The sequence below is a fragment of the Periplaneta americana genome, chromosome 6, assembly GCF_040183065.1.
Source record: "Periplaneta americana isolate PAMFEO1 chromosome 6, P.americana_PAMFEO1_priV1, whole genome shotgun sequence".
In the NCBI taxonomy this organism is placed as follows: domain Eukaryota; kingdom Metazoa; phylum Arthropoda; class Insecta; order Blattodea; family Blattidae; genus Periplaneta; species Periplaneta americana.
The window spans coordinates 14,488,073-14,496,125 of record NC_091122.1 but is presented as its reverse complement, the minus strand read 5'-3'; the positions used below and the strand labels follow the sequence as shown (position 1 = coordinate 14,496,125).

General features: G+C 36.9%; 1 protein-coding gene across 4 annotated transcripts; it reads left to right on the top strand.

Annotated features, from left to right (window-relative positions):
- Positions 1–972: 972 nt before the first annotated feature.
- LOC138701009 (uncharacterized) lies at positions 973–6,850 on the top strand. Of its 4 annotated transcripts, none has more exons than XM_069827490.1 (4): positions 973–1,136; positions 4,713–4,945; positions 5,032–5,165; positions 6,279–6,850. In XM_069827490.1, the coding sequence occupies exons 2-4, from the start codon at positions 4,729–4,731 to the stop codon at positions 6,678–6,680; spliced, it is 753 nt and encodes a 250-aa protein (XP_069683591.1). In that variant the 5' UTR covers positions 973–1,136; positions 4,713–4,728; the 3' UTR covers positions 6,681–6,850. The 4 variants fall into 4 exon arrangements, 3 of the variants coding, with proteins under 3 accessions (XP_069683591.1, XP_069683592.1, XP_069683590.1); XM_069827491.1 differs by lacking the exon at positions 973–1,136 and adding an exon at positions 1,222–1,571 and having other exon boundaries at positions 4,713–4,852; XM_069827489.1 differs by lacking the exon at positions 973–1,136 and adding an exon at positions 1,222–1,571.
- Positions 6,851–8,053: the final 1,203 nt, after the last annotated feature.

Sequence of the window (8,053 nt, the reverse complement as noted above, 5' to 3'; positions counted from 1 at the left end):
GAACTTCAGTTTAGGAGATGAACCTGGACAGAACTATGAAGTGGTGGTGACTGTTTAAAATCGAAATTTTTGGACTATGGCTGTTCTTGGAGAAAATATCTTCAGTGGGACTGTAGGATGTCACATAAGTCTGCAAATTTCTTTGACAAATTAAATATGAAACGAAACAAATTTGATATTATATAAGTCCGTAAGTTGTAATGTGTCGAGGAATGGATAGCAGACAGGCTTTTAAATGTAATATTTTTAGGAAACATTTCTCGTCCATGAAATGTTTCCTAAAAATATGGGGACATGCATGACAAACCAATAGACTGTATTGCATCCGACTCTGTTTTGATAGCACGATAGATTTACTGATGGAATATTAAAGTTATTTTTTTGACGAGTGTTTATGCTATGAACTGTTGAATTAGTTACAAAGTTTTCACGACTGCATATGAGAAAGTTTATTAATGAAAGAATATATTGACAAGCCAGGGCATTACAATTCCCTTATTCTAATTACTATTTTTGTGTATTAGAAATATACTGTTACTATCTGTAGAGTTCCCTAGAATATTATTCCAAAACTCCTTACCCGTACTGAGTGAAAGTATGGAAAATATATTGTTTTTAAGGTATTCATACTATATTTACTACCTCTTGCATAGATTTAAATAGCAAAACATGCTGAATTTAGTTTGGAGGGAATTTCTTTAATATGATTTTTCCAGTTTGACGTATCCTTTTTAGAGCCAAGAAATTTGGTTGTTGTTTCAGTTAGGGACCTATTGTTAATTATTGAACGCTGGAAGTCTCAGATGAACTAAAGCTGCATCGACACGGTTCAATTTTCCATGCGCGTACGCATGCAATCTGGGACGAGTATTTAAAGAATAAAGATCGTACATAACAGTAGCGGACTGTGCGTTTCAACAGTTGGACACATGACTTTGAAAACAGCTGATCACGGCACGGCCGCTTGAGCCAGAAGAAAAACAATCGTCGATCAGTATGGCAACATTATGTGAAATAAAAACTAACGAATTACGTAAATAAACATGATATGTAGGCTTCAGTTTTGTGGCAGCTCCAAGTAATGGACAAACTAAAGTCAGCCACAATGCTGTGGGTCAGCTGAGGTCTGTGACAAAGTTGGTTTAGGCCCTGATATTGTGAGGGGTTTAGGTTAGACCAGGTACAGACATATTTCAGCGTTGTGGACATAGTTGGTTGAACTGGATTTGGTTCTTTTTGTGTCGCAACGTAACGGCACGGTTGTAATGTTGATATTCGTATACTAGAATAAAATTGTTCCCGAATTTTAGTTATTACTATTATGTGCAAGGAAGTAGAGTAAAAATATATTAATTTAAGTATTCAGTATTGTTTTAACATGGACAAAAAAAAGTTAAGAGCAGCGTACATGCGTGAGTATCGGAAAAGAAGGAAAGCCATTGAAAATGCAACCTGTGTATCGTCACGTAAACGAATAAGGAAAACTAATAAGGAACGAACTAGAGAATTTAGGGAGCGCCAAAGAAAACACCAAATATATTATTTACGAGAAGTATTGGGAATGTCTTTGGGTATGTAAAATAAAATTGTATATTATATACTGTATGTAAGCTTAAGCTATTATGTTAATCGTTAAGGCCTATACATAACCTATTTTATTTACAAAAGAATGTCTCAATCGTAGCGTCTGCCATTCGCACTTGGCGTATTAAGAATGTCATCTGGTGGGAGTAAGCTCGCAGGACTGTGACCCATTTTCAAGTTGCACACCACTTCGGCGGGCCACGTTATGCATGTGTAGTATCTGTGAAGAGTTATGTCGTGTACTAGAAGTGAGTGTATGTGTAAGTGTTCATATAAGTGTAGTGTAAGGAATGGGTGAGGATGATGATGATGAAGAAGGGAGAAGGGGAAACCCCGTGCCGGCACGTAGCCTACTCCTATCCAATAGCACCAAGGGGGCCGCCAGGCTTAACGTCCCCATCTGACGGACGAATCACTATCAACAGTGACATATGCCGTCTCTTCATATGCATTGTGGAGAGATTTGGGATTTAATGCAGACATATTGACGCACAATTGAGTGATTAGAAGTTGTGCACTGCCATCTCTCCTAATCCCGAGGTAGACCCCACCGGAAATAATGGAACCCAGTCCGGCTAGTCTGGGAGGCAGATGCTCTACCACAGAGCTAACTCGGCGGATTTTACCTCATGATGTTGCATATTAAAAATCAAACTACATTTAGTAACAATCAAAACAATTCATAATTATTTTAATACAAGACAAATCAGATCTTCATCTACTCTCTGTTAATCCCAGTTGTTATGAAAAAGGGTTTCACTATTCAAATATTATGGTCTTCAATGCACTGGCAATTTTCTTGAAGTTCTGAGAGACCAACACAAAAGCTTCAGAAAATAATTAACAAAATTTCTCCATAACTTATTCATGTGCATTCTACTCAACTGATGAAGTCCACCGCTGTGGAGTAACGATGCGTATGCCTGACCGTGAAATGAGCGGGCTAGGTTTTCAAATTCTGGTTGGGACAGGTTACCTCCTTGAGGTTTTTTCCGGTGTTTTTCCTCAACCCATTAAAAAAATGCTGGGTAGCTTTCGGCGCTGGACCCTAGGCTCATTTCCCTGGCATTATCACCTTCATCTTTTTCAGATGCTTATAACCATAGCAATTGAAAAAGCGTCGTAAAATAATCATTTAAAAAATTCAACTGATGAATTGTTTATGCGTGTAATCTGCTTGCTATGTATATGGTATATACAGTAGAACCCCGATTATCCGTCACCCTATTAACCGATTGGCAGATTATCCGACTGTCTTTCTCTATTTCCTTTTTATTGCAGAGAAAAAATGAAGTGATGTACGTTATGTTAGTACACATTTGTTCTGCAGAGGGTTATTAATTATTACAAGTCTTTACCCTTACACAGTATGTAGTAGGAATCTTTCGTTACTGGCAACAGGAACAGTTACTTGTGGGAGGGGGTGTTTTTTTCTCCAACTTGTAAAATAATCACTACATGCTTTCAAAGAAATTACCCCAAGAACTTTCAACCCATGTACCACGCAGACCTTATCCTTAGTATTCGAGTTGCCGTACTTTGTACTTCTATGCAAAATGTCTTCCACAGGTGTCAAAAGAAAACGTGTTGTGCTAATTTTCGAAACAAATACAAATACTTAAGAGATTTGAAGAAGAAACTGTGGCTCATTTCGCATCAGAGTACGGGATTGGCATTACAACTGTTCGCTATTTATTAAAAAAAAAATACAAGAATAAAATTGTACGAAGTACGAGTACGTAAATCTACAACACGAAACTTTTACTTTTCCCATCTTTCTGCAGATAACCTTCTCCCTTGGTCCTTAAAACCCGTCGTTGACAACGGTACTTAAATCACTGAAGTTCTGATTCATTATCTAGCATGTTAAACACAACACCATGGAGGAAATTACGAAATTGTAGTTTAATTTAAGAAAATGTTTATTTACCGATTATCCGATTTTTTCGATTAACCGTTGAGTCCATCCCCTTCATTACCACGGATAATAGAGGTTCTACTGTATTTACATTTATATAATTTTTTACTTTTTCCACATCTCAAAGCAATAAAGCTGATGCAAGATGTATGAAATACAATAAATTAAATGAAAAATGAAAATGCAGTTTCGCTAAATAGGCTAGTGTAATATTAAAAATGAATACAAAATACCAATATATAGTTTATGTAAGTTAAAAGAAAAATTACTCACATATATCTACTTAAATAGTACAATTTAAAAATGAAGTTCATTGTCTTACTTTCTGGCATTATAAAGAATGCCATTCTGATTAAATTGTTTAAGGAAATAAACTACGTACAGTAATATTTTGCAACATGGGAAAAAGAACTTGGTGGTTAACAAAACGCGTAAAACTTATACTGAGAAAGTATGTGGATCTTTGTGACACTCATTTCTTTTTACGTAGAATTACGTCTTACTGTTCAGGTCATATGGCACATATACTGGGGTATACTGGCTGGCAAGATGACGAAATTTTGTTACCATGGTTTCATGGTCGAAACGAGAGAGAGTTGGTGGTTTGAAAGGGCTCCGTGAGTACTAAATCGTGCGTGGGTTTAATTCCGTAAAGTTGCCCAATAATAAAATGGCAGAAAACTCCAAAACTGGATGAGGTGTTACCTATTAAGGGGACACTCAACTTAAAAATTGGAGAAAAAGTGTCATAGAAATTAAATATTAAATTTCTACACTAATTTACGTGACAACTAAATCAATATGCAGAATTCTTCCCCTATTCATTGAGAAGTCACAGTCAAATGCACAAAGCCAAAAAATAAAAAATGATAATTAAAAGTGATATTTCAATAAAATTAATGATTGATTAAAAATTGAAATATTTTTTATTTTGAAAAGTATTGGATCTAATGAGCTGAAATTTTGCATGTTACTTTCCATGTGTATATTAAACTTTTTTTCCAAATTTGAAAAAGATTGGTCAAATAGGAAAAAAGTTCCAAAATATAGTTCAGTGTCCCCTTAAGGACTCTATCTCCGGAACAAGTGAAGGTAGTTCAACAAACCAAAAACAAAATCGTGAGTAATGAATTCCTATGTCATTTAAAAGATAAACATTTGGATTTACAATAAATAAATAGATTGTATATAAAGAAAAATTAATTTTCAGAGGTCACAAAATCAAAATGACTGGCATGTCAGCAAAAGAAAAGCAGCGAGCCTACCGGAAATGTAAAGAAGCGAGAGAAGGGAAGAAGCCGAAAAAATTTCCAAAGACTGGTGCAGAAAGATCAAGAGAGTGGAGAGCCCGTAAGAAAGTGCTTGCACAGGCAGTGCTCCATACAGCTGAGCCATCTCAGCCTTTTAAAGTGATGCAGTCACTTCGACCTCACCATATAAGACGTAATTCTACGTGAAAATTTGCGGTACAATGACCTATCGTATCTCTCGCAGTTTTTAAATTAACTGTATGAACTTCATACTTTCAGGAATCGTCAGAGACTCCAAAAATAAAAGAAATTCAAGTAGGCCTAATGAAACACATCCAGCGAATTCATTCCATTATGAGCAGGTGAAAGTTGAGAATTTAGAAGCGTTCCCTTCATCTGGCTGTGAAACATTGGTAAGATATCTGTATATATCTATTTTTTAAATATTTGTTTTGTATGTTTGGGAAGTATTAGCAATTTAACTGGTATTCCAAACTCTTTCATAATTTCTATTAATTTTTCTGGTGGGCATGGAGGCCAAATCTGTTTGGATCTCTAGATGTTAAGCTGCAGCAGGAGGTGAACATTTTGAAAAATTCATCTAAGGAAATGTAAACAATTCCATCAAACATACTTACTGGAGTGCATTACGATTATACTTGCAAGCTCTACTCACAAATCAAGGATTTCCAGACCCATCTTTTTCTTCTATGCATATGAGGAATCCAAATCTGAAGTTATGCCCACTTTTTTTGTTACAATCTGTTTAATATTTGATTGATGGCGATAAAAATGCTAGTAATTTTAATTATGTCCCGCGCCGTGGCATTGCGGTCTAAGGCATCCCGCCTAGGACTCGCATTACGGAATGCGCGCTGGTTCGAGTCCTCATGGGAGAAGAAATTTTCTCATGAAATTTCGGCCAATGTATGGGACCGGTGCCCACCCAGCATCGTGATGCACTTGGGGAGCTACGATAGGTAGCGAAATCCGGTTGCGAATACCAGCTATAACGGCTGGGGGGATGATCGTGCTAACCACATGATACCTCCATTCTGGTTGGATGATCGTCCACCTCTGCTTCGGCATGTGGGGGTGAGGCCAGCAGCCGGCTGGTCGGTCTAGGCCCTTCAAGGGCTGTAGCACCACGGATTATTAATTTTAATTATAGATAAGGTTTACAACGAACGAAGATGTGACAACACAGCTTGACATTACAAGTATAATTGATACGTGCAGAAAAGATATATCAACATAGTACCTGCCGCTAGGGTATTAATTAATGATTACCAAGTTATCTTTGCTTGCATTTACACTGCATATGTTACTCCAATACTTACTCCCAAACAAAAGACTGCCACCATATAGTGAAAGATGTGTACTGTTTGTCATGCAGTCCATTGCCATATAGTTTATTTTAATTTAAATTTTGTGCGATGTTACTGTGCATACGCCATTATTTCATCTTCTCTTACCAAAGTTTCAATTTGATGTATTGTCATTGCAAATTACTGCATTTTTTCTAGGTAAACATAAAATCAGAGGATGACATATCTTCAGACAACAATGTGCAAATCAAATGCGAGCCTAATTTTGATGGCGAAAATGATCCACTGAATGCAAATGACTTATCCTCGAATTATGAAGGCGAAATCAATTGCCAGATGAATTCAAGTTGCGATGACGATCCATTGAGTACACGCAACACATCTCTTAATGAAGAATGTGAAATTAACTACCAAGTGAGTGTAAAAAATGAAGTTGATCCTCTGAATACACTTGACATGTCTTTGACTGATGAAGTTAAAATCGAATGCCAATCCAATTCAGATTATGAAGACGATCAGTGGTGTAGACAAAGTAACTGTAACGAAGGTGTACGTGTGAAAGAAGAAAAGAAAGATTCTGGTGAAAGTGCTATTAGCTGACTTGAAATGTAGACTGAAATTAATTAATTTATTGTTTCTAGCTTGATGTGTGTGTACCTGTTGTACTAATTTTTTAAAATGTTACAATTATTGTTATTCAGACGTGTGTCCAGATAAAGATTTGTATGTATAATTTTGTATATTTAGTAAAAATAATGGCAAAAATATAATGGATAGTCAGTCTCGATTTATTTAAGGGAATATCTACGAGTCCCGTATCTTATACAGTATGTTCACTATAAAAAAAAAAGTTCTGATTTTAAGTTTCGGGGGTACCAGGAAAAATATCCACTGGGCCAGTCATTTTTGATCCACATAAGTTTTTCCTGCTTTGTGAATGAATGGTTCTGAAGACTATTGTCTCAGCTGAAGTGTTCTTTAAAAACAACCACAGTAAAAAATGCATTAAATTTTTATCAGTAGGGGAAGGAAACTTGTCCTGCGCCGTGGCGTCGCTATCTAAGGCATCCTGCCTAGGACTGACATTATGGAATGCACGCTGGTTCGAGTCCTCATGGAGGAAGAAATTTTCTCATAAAATTTCGGCCAGTGTATGGGACTGGTACCCACCCAGGATTGTGATGCACTTGGGGAGCTACGATAAGTAGTGAAAATCCGGTTTCGCAAACCAGCTATAACAGCTGGGGGGATCATCTTGGTAACCACGCGATACCTCCATTCTGGTTGCATGATCGTCCACCTCTGCTTCGGCATGTGGACGTGAGGCCAGCAGCCGGCTGGTTGGTCTTGACCCTTCAGAGCTGTAGCACCATGGATTTACTTTTTTTACTTTACTTTAGGGAAAGGAAACTTGATTTGAATTGCATTAGCGACTGTACTGCCATCTCGTGTTCGTTTACGGCGGACGGGTGGCGATTCTGGCGGTTGTTTTCTTCAAAGTGCAACTGATTTTAACATAGGAATGAGTAATCTACAGTATATGTGATCTGAGGTGGACTGTAAAGCTCTAATTTTTTTTAAGTAGCCTCCCCCTCTCCAAACAATATTTCTGAGTGCGTCACTAATACATATGGTATCAAAAAACGGATTGTGAGTAAGGATTAGCCCACATCCTGGCTGAAACAATTGTTAATAATGTAAATTTGCGAAGAGTTTTTTTTTTTTTTTTTTTTTTTTTTTTTTTTTTTTAAATGACAGACCAGGAGAGTTTTGTAAACAGAAGAGACATCAGGCACTGTAGCCAATGCACCGGTTTCTCGCTAGATATGTTGTTTCTCCGTGAGTCCAGCGTGCAAAGTTTATCAAAATATGTATGTGTAATTGTTATAGGGATTTTACGGTTCTTTATTTCTCACAGCGGCAAAAATAATCCCCTATTACATTGATAATACATCAATTTTGCGACTGGTGCA

Bases quoted from the DNA above. Each gene is read 5' to 3' on its own strand.
- LOC138701009 (XM_069827490.1), top strand. From the start codon at position 4,729: ATGACTGGCATGTCAGCAAAAGAAAAGCAGCGAGCCTACCGGAAATGT. The intron at 4,946-5,031 runs GTAATTCTACGT...TCATACTTTCAG, and splicing joins TCGACCTCACCATATAAGAC to GAATCGTCAGAGACTCCAAA. The intron at 5,166-6,278 runs GTAAGATATCTG...CATTTTTTCTAG, and splicing joins CATCTGGCTGTGAAACATTG to GTAAACATAAAATCAGAGGA.